This window comes from Falco cherrug, chromosome 3, assembly GCF_023634085.1.
Source record: "Falco cherrug isolate bFalChe1 chromosome 3, bFalChe1.pri, whole genome shotgun sequence".
In the NCBI taxonomy this organism is placed as follows: Eukaryota; Metazoa; Chordata; class Aves; order Falconiformes; family Falconidae; genus Falco; species Falco cherrug.
Window position 1 is genome coordinate 73007303 of NC_073699.1, and position 20948 is coordinate 73028250.

Genomic DNA, 20948 nt, shown 5'->3' on the forward strand with positions numbered 1-20948 from the left:
CAAAAATGTGTCCAGAGATCTCTCAGAGATTTATCCTTGAAAGAACAAGGAAAACATGTGAGGAGATGAGCTGCTAAACTCTTGCAAGTGTGGCACTGCTGAACAAATGCTGAAATATCCTAAAGCCAGGTATGTTGCTATTTGGCAGTCAGGAACTGACTGCCAAAAAGCATCAGTGTTGTCCTAAACCAATTCTGTAGTTGTTTGCAGCCTTATAAGGAAGCATAAAAATCAATGCTAAGTTTGGCTCTGGCTTCAGCCTTCAGAGAAATAAATCTGAACAAATGTATCCTATGTATTTGAAGTTTAAAGTGAAGAAGTGCGATTGGATCTAACACATACTGAGCCTCCTCAGCAAATGAACAAAACTGTCACAGTGTCTTCTGTGTGAACCAGCAAGATACCACTGATAGATGCTATGCCTGTTGCTTTTGATAGTGATTAGGTTTTAAATCATTTACTGGTAGTCTCATGCTATACACAGCAATCTCAATAGTGATGTTACCAAAAGTGGTAAATGGCTGCTTTTAATCCACATGTATGTAATGACTTTACTGGTACTAGATATCTGCCATCTGATTTCCTTTTGTCCAATAGTCTGTTTCTCTTAGGACTGGGGATTATACCTCGAAATCCCAAAGGAAGAAAGAAAAATAATCTGGATTGCCAAATGTAGTGGAAAGGATGGGTCCTGTCGGGTACCTATGGTAGCTGAGTCCTCAGAAACGGAGGAGCTACAGCAAAGTGTTAGCAAGGTAGTAGCAACATGCCAGAAATGTGACTACATAACAGCAGTACAAGTAACAACTATTACAGGTTTAAAAAACACAGTATCATGCTTCTATATTCCAGAGTAATACTTCCACTCTAAGAACCGTAATTCCCTACTAAAATCAGTGTTGCTCAACAGCACAAGCAGGAAAATATGCAGATGAAAATGCTGAGGTTAATTGAATCTAAAGATCTGTGAGGAAAGTAACTGAGTGGGCCATATGATGACAAATAGAATTTGATATCTGTAACTGTAAAGCCATTTTCACCTAAAACCAGGGGAACTACTTACACATTTTCTCAGGGTCTTAATTAGTGCATGGAAGTGATCTGGGAATCACTTTGACAGTAAAGTCCAAAATTTTGTTTAATGGTGTACAACACTGAAAAAGAATACACTAAATATAAGGAACAGGATAAATAATAGATAAAACCATTACACAGATCTTCTAAAATATGCAATATTAGTCATCCTAACTGAAAAGGATGCTTTAGAGTTTGTATGTCATAGGAAAAAGAGCTTAATAAGATAGAGACTGTCTACCAAAGAGAAAAGAGGAAAATAAGGTTGTACAGTAAACACACAGATGTATAATGAATGGTACTGCAAAAATAGATGTGGAAGATCCAACTCTTTTGTCCCCTAAAAGAAAAATAATATGTTCAATAGGATGGAAAAGCAACATTTCCAAAACCGAAAAAGGAAGTTCTTCACACAGTGCCAAGTTAGCAGTTACACTTGACTGTAAAAAGTTAGCAAGAGTCAAAACCAACTGACATTTATGGGAATAACAAAAGTATTCAAATAGTGAGCATATAAAACAGTTATGAGATATACACAATCGTACATTTGAAGTCACTACTCATTATGAACAATGGCTGAAAATTTATCAATGACAGATGAAGGCTCAGATCTGCACTACATGTTTCCAGCACTCACCTCTGAAAGTATTTGTGCCAGTCATTGTTGCAAACAAGCCAGTGAACAAGACAAATTACAAGCCCTGTCAATGACAGTGGTTCCTATGTTCCTGAGGTTGGGAAGTAGCATTTATTGGGAAGTGAATAATGGAGCCAGAACCAGAATTGGAATTACTTACTGAAGAGGAATAAATACTAGTAAGCTTCATCTTATTAAGTAGCTGAAGCAGCAGCCATTCATCCTGCCATTTTGGAACTGACCCTGCCCTATTTCTTTATTTTTGCCAATTTGATACGTGTTTCCATGGGAACAGAAGCAGGACTAGCTACCAGCTGAGTCAATCTCAGCTGCTGGCTCCCACTTCTCACGTTTTGTTCCGTTTCCTTGGAAACTGCTGTCAAATGAGAAAGAGAAGTAAAGCAGCTTTTGCACTTTAATATTTACTCTCTCTTTGGACCTGCTCTAGATCCTCTGGGTCGGCGGAAGGTTTACAGCTGACTCTAATGGCCATTCATTTTCCTCCTCTCTGGAATGGCTGCCAGCCACCAGTGGGCCCCAGCAGATGCAAGTAAGAGTTCTCAGTTTCAGCTACTGCTGGCGGGCCGCCTGCTGTGAGCTACAATGGCAGGGTTTGAAAGCAGGCTACAGATTTCAGGAGACATTTGGCTCCCACAGTCTGTAATATTTCAAATTGGAAGGAAAGAAATTAAATTTATTTAAAAAATAGTAGGGGAAACAGATGGGTGTAATGATATTTAGAGAACAAATTGACTAACAAGATCTGACCTGCATTAGGCTGAACACCCTCAGAAAATACTTCAGCCAATTATATTCTTCATTTCATAATATACGTTTGACAAAGTTCTCACTAAGCCAGCTGTTAGCTGACTGAATAGCCCAACAGCACAATGTAAACAACGCTCCCTAAACACATCTGTTTATGCATATATACATATGCAGAAAGAGAAAAGAACGTGATCTGATTGTTTCAAAACGGCGAAGAATCTGCGTAAATCTACTTGAGCACATGAATTTGAACCAGACATCTTTACCAATTCCAGACCTATGCAACTCCCATATTTTTATCATGTGTATGCAAACACACGCACGCACCCTTCTCCATATATAATTTTGGGCCAGGGTATTTTCCAGTTCTTACAGCAGCATTGTCGTGACTGAAGATGAATATTAAAGAAAAAAATAATAATGAAAAATATATTTTAAAATTGTATTAAAGAACATAAAAGAGCCCTGGAAAAGCATGTAGGCAACTAATCTATGGCTTAAGTAAAATTTTCTATGAAAATTATACTCGATCTACATCTGTGCAATTAAATCCCAATTTTCACATATATTTTGTTGAAAAATGTAAAGAAAAATCTATTTCACAAGACAAAAGGCTGTCCTAAAGAAAATATTTATATATGGTGGCCTCTGCTTTTAGTTAACTAGTCTAACTATTTGGGTACAGTACCATGTTCACTTTGGACATGCTTTTGAGGGAAGAGGTTAAAGAAATTTTAGCAGATCTAATTGCTCACAATTACATAGATCATTGTTGATAAATAATGCTTTGTTTTACTAATCATTGTGTAAATTAACTGAAGCAAGGAGCCTAAAGTTCCTCCTGAAGGACAGTTCATGATGAGAACTAGCTAAAACCAACTCTATAGTTTGGACAAGGACCAATGAACACCAGAGTCTGTGTGAAGAGAGAAGGTAAAAATTTCAGAGTGAGGGAGACTACCAAGCTTTCATCCCCATGACACCCACCAAGAGGCACCACGCAAGCGCAGCTGGGAGGGATTTATGGAAATGACTTCTTGGAACTTATTTTAATATGAAGCGGGAGTAGGTTATGAATATGTATAGGCATATTTGGAAGTCTTATGTATATGCAACATTTGATTACATAAATTGAGGCAAGTTGTTGCCCCAGGCACGCATGGCTTTGGTGAGAGTCACCGACTCCACCCCCACCCCCACCCTCCGCTGAATAAACATACCTACTTTACAATCTGATGAAATTGTGGATTCTGATTCCACACGTCACTTTTACTCTTCCTTTTCTTTCACACCTAATATATGAACTCCTTCCTGAGTTTTCTTTATCTCACTTCTCAGTTACGTTCACAAACTCTCACTTATCAGTGGCCTGGCATTCCGATTGTGAGTAACTTCTAGAATCATATATTTAGTTGCATTCACATACAGTCCAAATAATATCTGTGGAATATTCATTTCTTCAGGTACTACACTAGGAGCAGTCTCACAGAAAAGACAATCAGAGATCCAGGAACAACATTTCTTCCAGTCTTGTTGCACTTTCATCCATCCACCAAGAATATACTCAACATTGTTGGGCATCACAGAGTTGTGTCAAGTCAGCTAACATTGTGATTTTGTTCTGGGTTAGTTATTTGAATGAAAAACTTAGGCAGTTGTAATTGTTTTAAGTCTTATCCACAGAGATGTAAGACATCTGAATTTACCTGGCCTATTTATTGGTTTCCTTCAGCTGAACTTAAAATCAAAACCTAAGCTCCCATTTTTCTCTTTATCGGTAAGACTTCACATGGCAAACAAGATAATAATCCTTAGGTTTGCTGCTGCAGTTGCCATCAGGAAAGACCATTTTCTGGAATAACTTACTAAACCTTTGTCATCTTATCATTCACTTCCTCTTCCACTGAACAACACAGGTCCCAGCACAGAGACTGGGACTTGTCCTGAAGGAATCTGCAGGCTACACCCCTCCTTCCTGGAAAACGAACTTTTATTTATTTCTTAATTCTGTTTCCTTGTTCTAAAGAATTTTATATCCATTTGAGAGTTTCTCTCTTATTCCATGGCTGTTTAATTTCCATGACAGCCTTTGATGAAAGAAATTGCTGGGTCCTTTTCGGAGACCTAGCATGCTGTGTCAGCTTCCATTCATATGCCTGCTGGCTTCTTCAAAGGACTTCACTGAGTTTTTGCATGACTTGTTCCTTCACAAGTGCCATGTCAACTCTTCCTCAACATAGCATATCGACTTCTAATTCCACTCCTGATTATGATTTTTATAAGCTGGACTGCTACAGACATTAACTTACAAGTTTGAGGTTTCCACTCCATCTTGAAAACATGGCAAGTCATTTGCAATTTTTCACTCAGATATCAAAGCAGTTTTGAGCTAATGATTACACACTGCTGTCAGTAGTTTAACTATTACTCCTTTGAATTGCTTTAGAAAGTCTGGGAGAATAGTCTGTTTCCACTGATATATTTCTGATCAGTTTCTCTATTCCTACTGGCAACTACAGTCACTCCTCGGTGAGTTCATCAGAAGGGTTCTAGCACAGCAAGCTCTACAAGCTCTTCCACAAAGAATTTTGCTAAATAAAGCAGCAAAGCAATCATTTAATCATACTACACAGCCTTGTTTTCTGCAAGTAATGCTCTTATATTCTGATCAAATACTGTCCCCAAAGATTCCCTGACAAACTGCTTGCTACCGATATTTAGAGAAAGATTTATCATTAATTTTTTTTTGCTTTTTGCAAGATTTTTTTTTAGACTGCTTTACTGTGTTCTATATTTAACTTACCAGACTTTATGAACCTTTCTATCCTCATTTGGATACAACTTTGTTTTTTTGAAGGATGTCTTCCTGCTGTTTCATCATGCTGAGTCTCTTTTTCAAGTCTTACTTGCTGCATGGCATGCCTTTACTCTGTCTCTCCAATATGATATTCTTAACACTCTCTAGGCCACCTGCAAAGATTTAACTCTCTACAGTGTCATCTTTAGTGTCTCTTTAAGAAGCTTCCTCAGTTTTATGTTGCTCCCCTTTCTGAAGCTGAGTACCACTTCACTGACCTTTTTTGGTTGTTGCTTCTTCAAAGCCATCAAAGCTAAGAACGATCTGTCTGCAGTTACAGAAAAGTCCTTCAGATATCAACGCTTCAGAACAGATTCTGTATGCTATTCAGAATGAATTCAAGGGTTAATTCTGTCTTTTTGGATTTTCTAATTTGTTGAATTACAAAGCAGTCACCACTCCTAAATAAGTTAGTCTGGGCACCACATTTGTTGAGTTTACACAGCCATTTTTTGCTTTTGCAATGTTTATGACTCCCTCAACATACCAGTCAAAGCTGACCTGACTTGTTGGTTAGCAATATGTGTCCGATAGCATACTTACACACTTGGAATGCATGTTAATTCTGCCTCACTCACTGCAATGATTAATTCATTAATCTGAATTGACTCCAAGTTTTCTTCAACAGACTGCACTACTCAATTTTTCCTGCATATTGACATTTTTGTTATAGCAATGTCCTCATATAAAGTTGGGCATTCTTAGTTTCCACATTTTATTTCTACATCAATGCTAGAAGGCCAAATAGGATGTGTCTCATCGATCTGTTTTTCTCTTCTGTATCTTCTAAAATGGCACTTTGTTCTAGGGTTTTTTTTCTCCATTTCATGTTTATTACCATCCCAGGACAATTCAGTGTGAAACCTTAAATACTGGTACTCCAGATTCCAGAATGAAGTTTATTTTTAAATAAAGGTAAAGTTATCATAAGGTTGCATAAGAGGAAACACTGCAGAGGTAACTACATAACTGGCATTAAGACATCAAGAAAGGCAAAGGTTGCTGCCCTAGATCAACAGGTTTTAAAATTCTACTAGAAATATTGGCATCCCGTATGCAAAGTATTATTTCTATTGAGTCTAATGCAAGATCTTTTTAGCTTGGGAATTATGAAGTCTAGTACTTCTCCTTTAGTATACAAGTTCTTATTTATTGAACATTGTCGTTGGTTACCTTTGAAGGCCACAGTGATTCAATTTGTGTCATAGACATTTGTGTTGGGAGAAGACAAGTAAGAGGCTTTCAAGCTAAACTTTAGAGCCAAACAATTACTACACCATTGTATTATGAGCAACAGGTGAGTGTGACTGTATGTTTACACACAGACTTACTGAACTGCAGTAAGTACCTAACTGAATTGTGATATGGCTATTGCACAAGGAGAACATATTCCACTTTGTAAAGGATTTTGCTGTTTCAGATTGTGGTTTCATTCCAATGCAGGTGTATCAGTGAGCAACTGAAATTAGAGCAAGCTGGTTTCCTATATACTTTTTGTCTTGTGGCTGGATTCTTTGCATCTAATAAAGTATGAAGCTCCCCTATAGCATGTAATTTATAATGTTTGTCTTTATACAGAGGGGTAAACTCACTCTGCAACCCTCCTCTTGGTGGATACACTACCAGAACCCACAGCTGGCTGTTTCCATCAAATCTGTAGAAGTGCTACATCCTTAAAAGCTGTATCTGCTCTGTCAGGTTTCACTGAAACTGGCAAACAAAGTTTGTTGGGCAGTAGAAAAAAACACAAAGAGCACCCTTGCACATAAACATTGCCATCTTAAGAAAGCAGAACAAAACCCAGATGGCTGGGAAAAGGTGCTAGAGCCTTGCCACTGGGGTAAAGTTCTTCCACAGCTGCATACACAAAAGCACTGTAATTCCTCATGGCCTGTCAAGCCCAAGAACCCAGCTGGCAGGATGGTGAGGGAGGATGCACTCCAGTTGACACAGCCAGGAGAAACAGTCTGGCAGGAACCTACTCGAAATCTGATCATGTCCACAGAGCACTGTGACTATAACAAAGAAGGTGAATTGCGATCTAAAAAAGCAAGTTCCAAGTTCAGCCTAGGAAGAAGCTAGTGAGAAAAAAGCAATTGGTCTCTTCACTGGGCTGAAACATTAGCAAAAAGAGAAATGTTACAGCTAGTGCAACAAGCAAACCAGATAAATGGAGATATTATATGATTAATTCCCATTTTTTACACTGCTGCTTGAAGTTAAGCAACATTTTGTGTCAGAAAATACTTCTATGTTATATGAAAATCAAGCCTACAGTACTCTTTATAAAGTATACATGGGTGAAAACTTACAGTTCTTCTGCAGATCAGCATACAGCTAAGCAAATTTTAAAGTGGTCCCTGCCTTTACCTGTAACCTGTTTGATTTTATCCAAGGACTACATTGTCTATGTATCATATATCAAATAACTGCCCTACAGGATGGTATAGATGCTTTTTACATCTCAGCCATTAAAACTTTTAACTTAGTCTCTTATGGAAGCCATAGATGCACTTTTCATAAGGATGCCTGACATTTAGAGTCAGGATGCCAGAAGCAAGTCTGAAAGCTGACAGACCCAGCATCCCATCTGATATCTTACTTCTGTCAGGGGCCGAGTCACCACCAGTGCCTTCACTTCCCTTTGCATTTTTAGATGTAGACTGCCTGTCCTCAGCTTTTAAGGCACATATAGCTTGACTTTACAAACAATTCTGGAAAAGGAGTCTGAATTCTTAAAAAGTGCTTGATAATTCACTGGCGTTGGTATTCAAATAAACTATTTTGTGAATAATGCCAAACAGCAAAGGACACTGTCAGTTTTTAGGCTCCTCGTCTTGGTTACTTTGATAGACTTATTTATTGAGACACAGTTAAGAGAGGACCACCTTATGGTAGCCAAATGCAGAACATCTACATAGGAAGCTGATGAGTATTCATAGCTAAAACAGCACTCAAACAGTTCAGTAGCTAGAATGACTGACTGTGTTCATAACTTTGGAGCCTACATTGAGTTTAGTCTCTATCACTTGATTCAACTTTAACTGAAAGAAAATAACACCTTTAAAATTATTTCATAGAAGCAAGTGGGACAAGGAATATATGAGACAGAGTATTGCTGAAATAAGGCAGAAACTGGCCTCCAGTAGTGTTTACTATGGTGGTAAGTGCTTTTCAAACATGCAAAAGGTAATACCTGCTCAGGCAAACTCAACTACCAATTAAAGAATTCACCATTGGAGAATGCACTTAACCTCCCTAAAATTTAAAAAAGCAAACTATAACAATAATAATCTAATTTAACAAGCAAATACAACTGTCATTTGCCTTTACTCAGGAGTTTCTGGGACCTGAAGAGGTGTGTTTCAGGAAAGCAAACTGCAGTTCACCTCACTGCTTTTACAAGATAAAAACAAGTACAGGATTTAAATGACTAAATTTGCTTGCATAATACTTTTATTTCCTTCCCTCCTCAAATCCATTAGCTTAAAAAACATTCTGGGAATTTATAATAATAGCTAAGAGCACTTACAGTCAGTTTAACTGAATTCTATCCTGAGTGTTCAAAATATTACACATCCTTGTGTGTGCATTCAATGAATGTGAGTTTACATGGCCTTGCATAGTTTCCAGAGAATTTAAGTTCTGATACAAAGTTCAGACAACTGGTTTGCAGACCTGTGGACTAGATAGCACCGAATGTGGGACAAACACACTGAATTTTTAGTGGTATACACTACACGACCAAGGAATACACTGATAATTCAGATGGAAATTGCAATGATTTTAAAACCGGAATAAACATTATTTTTCAAGTATATGGTACTTATGTTTTGGTAACTTCACAGTTACTGCTGCTCTCTGCAGAAATTTCACTAAGGTAATTCTGATAAGACCAGATGTCAGGATGTTTATTTATGGCTTCCCTCTGATCAGGGAAAAAAGTAAAAGTCCTTCTAACTCATTCACCCACAGCACTGAAATGAGCATTATTTCAACTGAATTTTGTGACTACTCATCCATCATAATATATTTGGTTTTAAATGAGCAGTGAAACCATTAACAACACTGGCAATCGAAATATCAGTTGCAATGCAGTAAATGCAGAAGTGAAGCAAACAAGTCTATCGACAAGCTGCTATTGTTTCAAGCTCTACAAACACAAAGCAGAAGTGTCTCCACAAGACAAGTTTCTGTTACATTTTTCATTTTTTATTGACAACTATAGTAACTGGGGAGTCTATTAAAAAAACGTTCAAATGCTAGGGAATGACTGAGAAGTATGTTTTCAGACTCTAAAATGATTGAAAAGCATCCATTGCAGTTTAGGAGGCATCGTTCTAAAACACCTTATACAAATTATATTCAAATAAAAAGTAAATACTTCTACTAAAATTCCAGAGCTACACTGCAAAGTAAGACCAAAGTAAAAATAATGGAATAAAATATATCTTTTCTTGCAAATGTTAACATCAGAAGGGAAAATTACCATTCTTTTTCTTACTGATTGCCAAATACTGAAGAATAGAATAACACTTCTAGATTGTCCTCAAATAATCTAGTTTTCAGCTATTACCAGTTTCCATGTTGGAGGTAATAAACTCTCAAATGCTGCTAATCTGCATACAGATAGATTTTTTTTTAATATCCTAGTTCTGCACTGTTGCTGCTGTGTTTCCTGCTGTCAGTTTGTCCAGAAAGCTTTTCTTCTAGAAACCTACCTGAATGCTGGAAGATTTGTACAGCTGGCATTAAGTTATTACCTCCTCCCTATGAAAATCTCTAGCATGACCTTTCTGAGAATGACATTAAAATAGGAACAATCACGGAGTGTGTGTATGCTCATGCTATTACTGAAAATAAATATAGCAGTAGGTAACATAATTCCTGAACATCTCCATAAAGAATGCAGCCTAAGCAGTGACCCCTTCTGCACTTATCTTGAATGAGCTCTTACTGAAATCTGCTAATGGGTTCTGATAATCTATTATTTATTGCAACAGACTCTAATAGAGAGTCTTAGCAGAGGACTCTCCTGTGTTTACAACACTTTCATCTAAAATCTCTCACAAGTGACAGAAATGTGGCACCTTCAACTACAGATACAATTTCTTTTGGTTGCAGTTACTTAATTTGTATTTGCTTTTACAAAACAGAATCCTGCTTCCCCCCAAATACGCAGCTTGACCTGCTTTCATATAACCTAGTGCAACTTTAGCTTGTTCTTACAGAAATCTTAGATACTGATATGCAACCATAAGTATTACTTGGGCTTGAGGACATACCTCCATGTTATACTTTTCCACTGTCCTTCTCAAAGGATCCACAACCTGCCAGCAAATCAGGATGCAAAGATCAATCAGTAGCATCCCTCCAACTATCACCAGTAGCTTCTGGTCTTTAATGATCTGGAGAGACAAAAAAAAAAAAAAAGGGAAAAAAAAGGGGGGGAGATTCCCATGAGCCATAGATAGATCCCTGTACAGTTTTAGTCCTATATAGGGAGAAAAACACAGGCTGCTAATAAAAAGGGTTTTTAACAATGAACAAATAAAAGTTTCAGAAATATCAAAAGCTAAAAGCAAGAAGACACAAATTATTTTAGTTTGTTTCCTGGTTGTTAGAAGTATCTAAAGTGCATTCCAATTTCTAAAAAGAAATTGGGAGGACTCTAAAATATTGATATTGAAGTCCAGGTTTAATATTAAGTCCTGGAAAATATAACCCCCTCATATTCTAGAGAGTCACTATGGTGTTTATGTGTGCAAATGCGCAAAAGTGTTCATTACATCTGTCAGAGCAGCAGGAGTTCAGACAGTTTTCACTAAGATTTATAGTGTTCACTTCTTCATAACCTTCTCGGACGTGGAAAACACAGAATGGTCAGGGTTGGAAGGGACCTCTGGAGATCACTGCTGTTGACACACTTGCCAGGTATTAAAAGATAAGTTAATTTTTGAGGTTTTGTGTGTATGTGTTTAACATTTGCCTCTGTTACCCAGGGAGCAGAAAGGGATGTTATATTTTTTAAATATTATCAAGATTAGAAGATTTTATTCACATGCAACTTAAAACACGTTTTTAATTTTGCATGGATTTTAGGTTCAAAAAAGAAAACAAGTTGCTAATAAAAATAACAAGCAAAACCATGTTTTACAGTCTTGTATAGCTGCATGCAATATCTATATTATTTCTACTGCTACACAGTAGCAACACAGAAAAAATACACTGCAAGTACATTATTTCAGTTGCAAGGCTCTAAGCATGTTCAAATATCAGGCTTAAATTAACTTTGTGTCAGTCCTCTTGTGCCTATGTTCATGTTTTTTAAATTAGTATGTACTTCTATTACTAATGAACACTCATCCAATATTCAAAAGACATTGCCAAATTGTTTCAACACGGACAAACCTACATATTTTCACCTAGTTTTGGTTCTCAAAAACAGTTGGCTTAATCCAAATTAAATATTCAAAAACATCAAGCCTGAGCAGCTTAATAAACTTGCAATTATTTCAGTTCAATTTGATGAACTTGTTAGGACTTTGAAAATGCCTTAAAAAGCCAGAAGTGTGAGCTAATATCAATACAGGTGAGGGTGGTATGCCTTCCTAGAATAAATTGTATTTGCACTGAATACCTATTGAATTGTATGAATATGATTTGAAATAATGCAAGAGGAACTTCAGAAAGTTTGGTTTTCATATTATTTAGTGAGATATATTCTTCATTTTGAAAGGTGTTTCTGCAATATTTTGCACCGCTTTTTGTTAATCTGCTAGTTCATTTTATAAATCATTTGGAGTAAAATGAGTGTAAAACAGGCTAGCAATCAGAATGACTTAAAGGACTTGATGCATTATTTTCATCTCCTGAGACCAGTTATTTAAATCCATGTAGCCACCATCATCATAGAGGACCAGAAAATGATGCTTTCCACATGTTTGCAGCATAGTAAAGTATTGCAGCAGTGATAAGGCAGTGTGTCCATCTCATCAGAGATAGCACAGGCATGCCTGGAGAGGGTGAGTCGAGGGGAAAGGTGAAGCTTTCATGGTGGTATGTCTCACTGCCGGATGGTTTGGCAAGGAGAACTTTTCAAGGAAAAGTTGTCTTGGTGGGAGGTGCACAAGGAGGAGGAAGACTGTTGCAATGTCTTTCCTCCTGAGGCTAAAAGGAAAGCAGGTATTAAGCAAAGATTCTCAGACACACCTTGGTCCCTTGTCTTCTTTGGGAAAACATAACCATACCTAACCTTTTAGTCATTTACCAAGTTGCAAGCAAAGCTGAAACAGGACTGTTAATCACTGAGGTTACCCTCTGCAGAAAAAGCTCATACATTTTTTATCTCTTTTCTAATGCCTCTAAACAGGGCTTGTCAAAACATACCTAGTGCTGCTCTTGGTGCGAGTGGAGATGTAGAAGAGAAAACCATGGGGAATCAAGTCCAAAGATAATTTGGATTTAGATGAAATGTAGACCCTCAACCCAAATTTCTTTTTCTCCCTCTTAAATGGCTAGATAAATTATTTTATTGGCATATTTCAGTTGGTCTTTCTTTTTCAACGGATGGGGTTTATTTTACTAAAGTTGGCTGTTTAACCATTGTATGTCTAACCTCTCTCAGTAGCCAATGGGCAGAAACAGGAGCCTTTAAAGGACAATTCATTCCACATATCTTGGGCACAATTTAGGATCAGAGAAATTAGTGTTCTGAAATATTCCCCTCCCTTTGCTCCCCGACCAGAGAGGTGTTAATAAACAATTTACTTCATCTAAAAATATGCATTTGAGAAATTTAAAGCTATGTGAAAAGAATCTGCCAGAAATGTTTCTTTCTGCTCTACTGAACCATAAAAGTTCCTTGTAAAAAACCCATAACATCAGTAACGATGCCTTATCTTTCTCATGAAAATAGGGAACGTTTTACCAGGGACAGGTAAAGCATGTGACAGCTAGCCCACTGCCTTCCAAATTGGTACCAATTATATTGACATTGCAAGTTGGGTTGAGTAAGATGCAGATTTGCCAACACTCAGTAATGTTAATCAAAGTGGTACAGTAATGCCAGAAGCAAAAGAGTAAAAGGATACTATCAAAAGCAGTAATACTGATAATCCACTCACTAACAGGGTCAAAAGAAATCTCATATTAACACGTCCTATTCAGAATCACATCGCTAACTGCCCTTTCCTGCTTGTGTGCATCTTCTATTTGTACCTGACCCTGCACTACTGTAGGTCAATATTGGTATTTTAGTTCACATATAAGTTTGGTAACCTTTTTGGGGGGGCGGGTAATTATTAGAACAAATCAAAGCAGAAATGCAGCTAACAGTGGAGCTCTTCCTTGGATACCTCTTGGAGCATTTTTTCCTGTGTTACATTGTGAATGGCCCTTTTCTGGACAGAAGGGGAGAGGCGCGTAACAGCAGCTGTCACTGGCAGCAGGTGTTATTAATCCCTTACGTCCACCAGACAGCCAGAAGGAAGGCAAGCAAAAGAAAAGCCCATGAGATAATCTGAGGAAGCGGTCTGCACATGCTGCCAGTGCTGCATGCAGGGCGAGCGGGCTGACGGCGGGGCTCCTGAGGCTGCCCCATGGAGCCATCGCCACCACGGTCTGTCCCTGGCAAAGCCACAGCAGTAATGCAGCTCTGCAGCAGCACTCTTCACCAAAATGCTAGCATTTCGTAACGAGGTGTTGCGATTCAATTATTTTTCACTTCTGACAGTGATTAGCAGAACGTCCTAACATAAACTTGTTCTGAGAAATGCCATTGGTGTGTCACTAGCAGCATCTCTAAGAGGCTTGCTGATCTCCACCCTCCCCCCACAGAAAGCCCAGCTTTCCCCCTGCCCGGCCATCACTCCCACACACCAGCAGTCCTTAATTCAGTACATCCACTCCTTGGGAAACACCAGATGCACTGAAGGAGTCTTGACTCAGATCTTGTGAATCCAACAATTTCTGTGTCTGACAGAAGAAAGTCATGAGCAACGGAGGCTCCTTACAATCAAATATAATATTCTTCTTTCAGAGGAAGATCCTTGCTTTTCCCCTTTTTATCTTCCTTCTAGCATACAGTAGATCAGCCTTGGGAGAAATGCAGGGTAGCTAATAAAATCCATTTTTTGTGAGTGCTGCTGACTCCTTGCTGAAGCCAAGCTCTCATACAGCAGCATCTGTGAGTAATATTTTCTACCATCTGTGATTGGATAGGTGAATCTGTCTCATCCTGGCAGATCTGCCCACTGTTATAAATGCCATTGCTACCAGTCTGGACTATATATCTGGATATGAAGCTATCTGTCCTCAAAACAAATTCACTCAGAACAGAAACTGGTAGGCCATTTTCTTCTCAGAACATCGCTGTATGAGCAAATCAAATTTTTTCTGAAAACTTGTGACCATGAAGACAAGTTTAAGATCAAAGTCCTTACCTTTTATAGACCTTGCAGTTTGATCATAGGAGATATAAAATCTGTCTGAAGTTCTGGGATGAAGTTTCTGCTCATGAAAACCTTGGGGATTTTCTAGAATTATCACAGGCTGTACCACCTGCCACAGCAACTTCAGCTGTCCATGTGGTTATTATTTCACAGACTTTTTGTGCAGCTTTTTTCATTTGCTTCCATTGTGCCCTGCAGGACGCTATCCTCCACCTGTTTATGGGATCATGTGGCAATTTGGCAAAAAACAGTAATTCAACATTCGGCTTCCTCTTTGTAGTTTGGGCAAAGGAAAACTTTGTTATTTCTTGCCTTATTAGAAACCAACTCTGCAAATGTGTATGACAGGGACCTTAAAGCTGAGCTCCATTCTAAACCATGAACAAGGAGACTTACGTAAAGGCTTACTCTCTTCTCCAGGATGCAACATTAGCTTTGTACTCTCTGAGTTCCACAAAGAGCTTTTCTGCATGGATCAAATAGTTAATTTCCTCTTGTCTTTTTTTTTTTTTTTTTTTTTTTTCAGAGTTAGTTTCTTTGCTATCAGGAACTTTACCTCCCTTTTTCAGAATAAAATATCTTTAAATTTAAAGGAAGATCTGTTGGTAAATATTGGTGGTTTGTTTATTTGTTTGGGGTTTTTATTAATTGCATTCATAGAAGCATAGCAAGGCTGGGAGTATTTTTATTTTGTTATAGGTTTTCAGATACATTTTCTTTTCCTTGAAAATTTAGGGTTTTTTCTGTTTAAGAAGGCAATTCTGGTTTCTCTTAGGTAGATCAACCCTTTCTAGTCTAGCTGACAGATCTGTCCCTTGCCTCTGGCACTAGCTGGATAAACACTTAATGCTATTCAGTAACTTTTTTTTCAGTTGTCTCTTCCCTGACTCCTGGAATGGAATCTGTAGAGAGAAACCCTCTTTAAAGGATCCCTCTGTGGAGCTTCCTAGACCTTATTCCATTAAATGAACAGCACTGACAGCAATTACTGAAGCTCTCAGAAATCTGAAACCCAATCTTCCTCTCCTTGGTACATACAGAAATCATGCTGATAGAAGTCCTCCCTCTGAACTGAAGGGGAAAGTGAGAAAATAACAGAGTTTGGGGGGAAAAAAATTATAAAGTCTGCAAAGCTGCAAAAAGGGACCATACAACCACTCCTAAACTTGCCTTCAGGATAGTGTCTCTGTTGCATAAACTAACCTTCCATTTCTCACAGTACGATTACTAGATACCTTAGGGCTGCTCCCCTATGTTTAGTGGGTCGGCACAAGTGGGATGGTGCTGTGAGGCTGGTGATGCAGTCAGTAGTAGATAGGTGAACTTTGCCATACATGGGCTGATGGAGATATCTATCTTTGAGTTATTAAAGCCATTAATATTTTAGAGATCTATTCTGTAATACACTCTTAATTTCTATTGTGTAACAGAATGAGAAAAAAGAAGTATTGAAAACACATTATCCATTGTTTCCAATAGCTCTACAATGGTCTTTTTGAACAGCTATTATGAGTATTTCCTATAATAGGTTCTATGATTAGTATTGGGAACACTTCACACTGCAATTACGTTAGTTTTAATGAGTGAATGCTAACACTTTAAAAGCGTATTTTGCAGTAGCAAGGTTTTTTGACCAGGAAGTCACTGGCAGTAAATAGCTAAGCTTAAGACATTTTACTTTTTCAGAGGTATTTTGATTAATTTGATGAAAGATTTGTATATCTACTTATAAACTTAAAAATAAATGTTTTCTGTGAGGATTTGCTGTGACCCCCTTCAGTCTAATAACTTGATGATTTTTACTGCTTTCCAGGATAGTGGAATGCATGGTACTACTGATAATAATGGACAATCGGAAATGATCAAAAAGCTTGTTTTTGAGAATTAAATAGCTACAGTCACTAGCCTGCTAAAGCGCTTATTTCTAGAACGTGTCTTCTTTTCTGACTCATGCTTAGGATAATTTCAGAGCAACTTTGGCCAAACTGACCCTCTCAATAACTGCACTGCAAATGTGGATGTGTTGAATCTATGCCGTGCTGCCAGGAGAAGCTATCTGATTAGAAGACATCTTGCCTCTCTTCCAATTCATGTAAAAGAAAGGGGGAACATCCTAGGGGGATGCTCTCTAGGGGTGATAGAAGATAAAAATTTTACACAGGTTAGAGAAGGAGAGGTATTCAGTGACAAATTAAAAAAAAAATAAAAATCTTCATCTTTGAAAGCCTGAGCTTTGGCTACAGTTAGTTATGGCTACAATGCATTAGAGAATTGGAGAGAGGATTGTTTTACTAACATTGCTGATCCAACCATAAGGAGCATGCAGAATGATATAACATGGCTAGTTTCACAAAACTCTTGAAAGGACAAAAATAAAAAAAACATTGTAGTCTTAAAAACCAAATGGCACTAAAGAAATTTGACTTCACAGCATTAGAACCAACCATTCTTGCTATACAATGTTTTGGAGGGCAGTTTCAGCTGGGATAGAGTTAACTTTCTTCTTAGTAGCTGGTACAGTGCTGTGTTTTGGATTTGGTGTGAGAACAATGTTGATAGCACACTGATGGTTTTAGTTGTTGCTGGGTCATGTTTACACTAAGTCAAGGACTTACGAATTTCTCAAGCCCTGCCAGCAAGAACGCTGGAGGGGGACAAGAAATCGGGAGGGGACACAGCCAGGTCAGCTGACTTGAACCAGCCACCAGCCAAAGAGGCATTCCACACCATGGGATGTCATGCTTGGTATGTAAACTGGGAGGGTGGGGGGGTGGGGGGTGTTGGCTGGGGCCTGGGGATCGTTGCTCAGGGACTGCCTGGCCATCGGTCAGTGCATGGTGAGCAGCTGTACTGTGCATCACTTGTTTTCTTTCCTCCCTTCCCTTTGGATTTCCTTCCTCTCCCACTCTCCTTCCTTTGCATTATAACTGTTGTTGTTGTCATTATTATTGCTCTTTATTTTTTATTTTCTGTCAATTATTAAATTGTTCTTATCTCAACCCTCAAGTTTTACATTCCTTTCTGATTCTCCTACTTGTCCCTCTGAGTGAGGGGGGACTGAGCGAGCGGCTGTGTGGTGCTTAGTTGCCGGCTGGGTTTAAACTATGACAACTTTCTTAGAAACAAACCTCAACATTCTGTTCACTTCTGGAACTACCATAAGTAAAGCAAGATATGCTGTCATGAGAGAGCTGCATATCCCATCAACACAGCAGGTCAAATTCACCTTTGAGAGAAATGCATCTGCTGAGCCCAAGATTGCACGGCGGTAAGTGTGGAGGAATTTCTACCACGGCTGTGAATGCTCATCTTTAGGGTTAAAAGGGATCCCAATCTTCGGGAAAAAAGTGCACAAAGGATTTGAATGGTCTGGAATAAATGTTCTGATTTTGTTTGAGATAACATTAAAATACCTAGAATTTAATATTTTCTTTAATGAACAATTCTGTGGGAAAGCATACTACATTGTTACCAAATAGCTGGGGACATCAATGCACTTGATTACATTTACAATCCAATTTCAAGCTATTCAGGAATAAATTGCTTCATACTGTATAGCGACATGTTCTTTATTTCTCTGTCATCCATTAGTCTCATAATACATAGAAATTATGGTTGTAGTGCTGTTTATGAGCAGTTACATTTCACACAGAGTTTTCATTGTTTTCATTGCTACTGAGGTTTAGCCTTATCAAACTGTACCATGCAGAAATTTACATACATAAATTACTCCAAAAGCAGATTTTTCTCCTAGATGTACAGTTCATTAGCTCAACTTCTTTCTGTGACAGAAGCTTGAGATTTAGCTCCCCGATCCATATTTATATGAATGTAAATTTTAGAAATGTGATTCCTATTGTTCCCCGGCTGGCATTTTGGCTGATCAGCTTTTATGACAAACAGGATGCTTATTTTACATCTAAATATGGATTCTAGGATTACACTGACTATTTTCAAAGCTTTGGACTTAAAATTTATAGTTACAGCTATTTGAGTAAAAAAAAAAATAATCAGATAATTTGGTTTCCACTTGTGTTGCTTTAGGAAGTACTATATCTGTATATTAATAACCCATGAAGCTATACCTGAATAATTTATGCTGCACTGTAAGTATCATGGATTACTTGGTCCAGTGGTAAATATTCATAAGGAAAAAAAAAATCCCAAACAAGCAAATTTCAAACCACTGTCTTGCTTACTCTCAAAGACTGAACAGTAACACAGAACATTTCTTTAGGTATCCATGTGCTGGTTCATTTGCAGGAGATGGTCCCTTATAGATTGTTTTACTGCTGGTATGGTTACCCAAAGCAAATTTTTGGACCTTGACACATCTCCTTTTCAGACTTATGGTCTCTAATATATACTTAATGAAATACAGGTGCATGCTATGTATGTATGGGAAATCCAGCATATAGCTTTTTGTTATACACACAAAAAGCTCTAGCTAGATTGAAATAAATGTCCCGGGAAAGTGTAAATATTTACAATCTGAAAACTGACCTCGAAAAATATTTTCTAGCAGTAGTTACAGAAAACACTGATTAGGTAATAAGATCTACATTCACACTAATACAGAACTACATCTATAAAGGCATTTAAGTGAGCAAATAATATATGGCCTGTGAGGTTCTGACCTAATCCCTCTGTCAATATAATCTGGAAAACTTTGCCTTGTTTATCTTTAAATTATTGAGATAATGAGTATCTCTTTTAAAACCTCTTTAGGACTTCTGTGAGAAAGATTATAGATTCTAATAAATTTTAAATTCCATAGATGGCTTGAAAAACCTATAGAAAAGTTTACAACTAGAGATTACACTCATCCTATAAACTTTCTCACAGAGGGATGGGGATAGAATAAACAGACAAGTTGTGAGGAGAAGGCAGCAGCACATAAACTTTTAAGTGTGTGGCATCCAACTGCCTTTTCCTCTCTGTTTTTTTTTCCCCAGGGCACTCTGTGCAGTTGCAGGTACTGACAGCTTCCCTGCAGCTGGTACCACGGGGTGAGAGCACACAGCCAGCCACTGCCCACCCCGACTGGAGGGGTCAGAACTGGGGGCTGCTTGGAGCAACCCGTGTGTCCTGCTGCCCAGAAAGATATGGATGGTGTCTTACCCCTTCCAGCCTTCCATGCATTTCTGTCTATGGACCATTAAGTATAGAAATTGAGGTGGGTTGGCCATTTGTGTTAAAAAATGGAGTGGGAAGGCAACAAGCTAAAAAGTTTGAGAATTCTTGCTCTGCTTCACTCAGGTAGTAAATTTGCTTCTCAAAAACCATGTTCAGAGAGACTTCTAAAGCATAACACATAATTCTGGCAATTAATTGTTTTTCTTCATGTCGTCTCTTAACTATCTTATACATGAGATCACCTTTCCCAAAACTCCTACTACCTTTTTCATTATGTATTTTTTTCCAGTTTAAGGGAAAAAGACTGCAACAGAAGACTGCCCCTTTTATTACACAGCCCTATTGCCTGCCCAGAGCACTCACTGTGTCTGCTACATGACACTGGCATCCTGTAGAAAACTAAGGCTGCACTTAATAATGCATGCAGAGGAACAAATGTACATTGTAGAGATCCTAGCAAGCCGTAGGTTTTCAATGATTGATTTTTTAGCCACAACATAAGCCTTTTAACATTTTCATGAGCCCATTCTTTTTAAACAAAATGAAAGAGAAATAATTTACAGTGAGGTTCACACACCAGCAAAAGGAACCTTTAGATTTTTGCACACCTCATAAGCTTGAGCTAAAAGAATAACTAGTAGCTATCACAAGCTGTACAACAGCATAGCAGGAAGACAAGGAACAGAGTTCGCTTTTAGGTTTTACAGATACATAGTAATATTAAAAACAACAGGGAAACTCTAAAATCCTGTGTTCAGTTTTTATGCTCTGCCCAAACTTCTGTGGCAACCATTCCGGCCACACCTAATTACAACTTTTTCTTGCCTCTTATTCCTTTCCCACTCCTATGTTTCTTTCCCAGTCTATGTCACTACTTCTCAGGTCTCCCATCCTGCCTCTAAATTTCAATCTTAATCTAATTTTAAAGCAGATCTAGTCCCTCAGCTAGAGTTTGGCACTTGAATCCCAAACTCAGGCTCTGTGTTCCACTATACTCAGCTTTCTTGACCACTTCTTACCGTCC

The 20948-nt window shown here is 38.1% G+C and overlaps 1 protein-coding gene across 2 annotated transcripts in view; it reads right to left on the minus strand.

Moving 5' to 3' along the window:
• GABBR2 (gamma-aminobutyric acid type B receptor subunit 2) overlaps positions 1 to 20948 on the minus strand; it is a 487779-nt gene that overhangs the window by 131029 nt on the left and 335802 nt on the right. For both annotated transcript variants that reach the window (XM_055706084.1, XM_055706085.1), the window contains exon 13: positions 10622 to 10744. In XM_055706084.1, coding sequence (XP_055562059.1) covers positions 10622 to 10744 — 123 coding nt within the window. The remainder of the gene's footprint in view (positions 1 to 10621; positions 10745 to 20948) is intronic.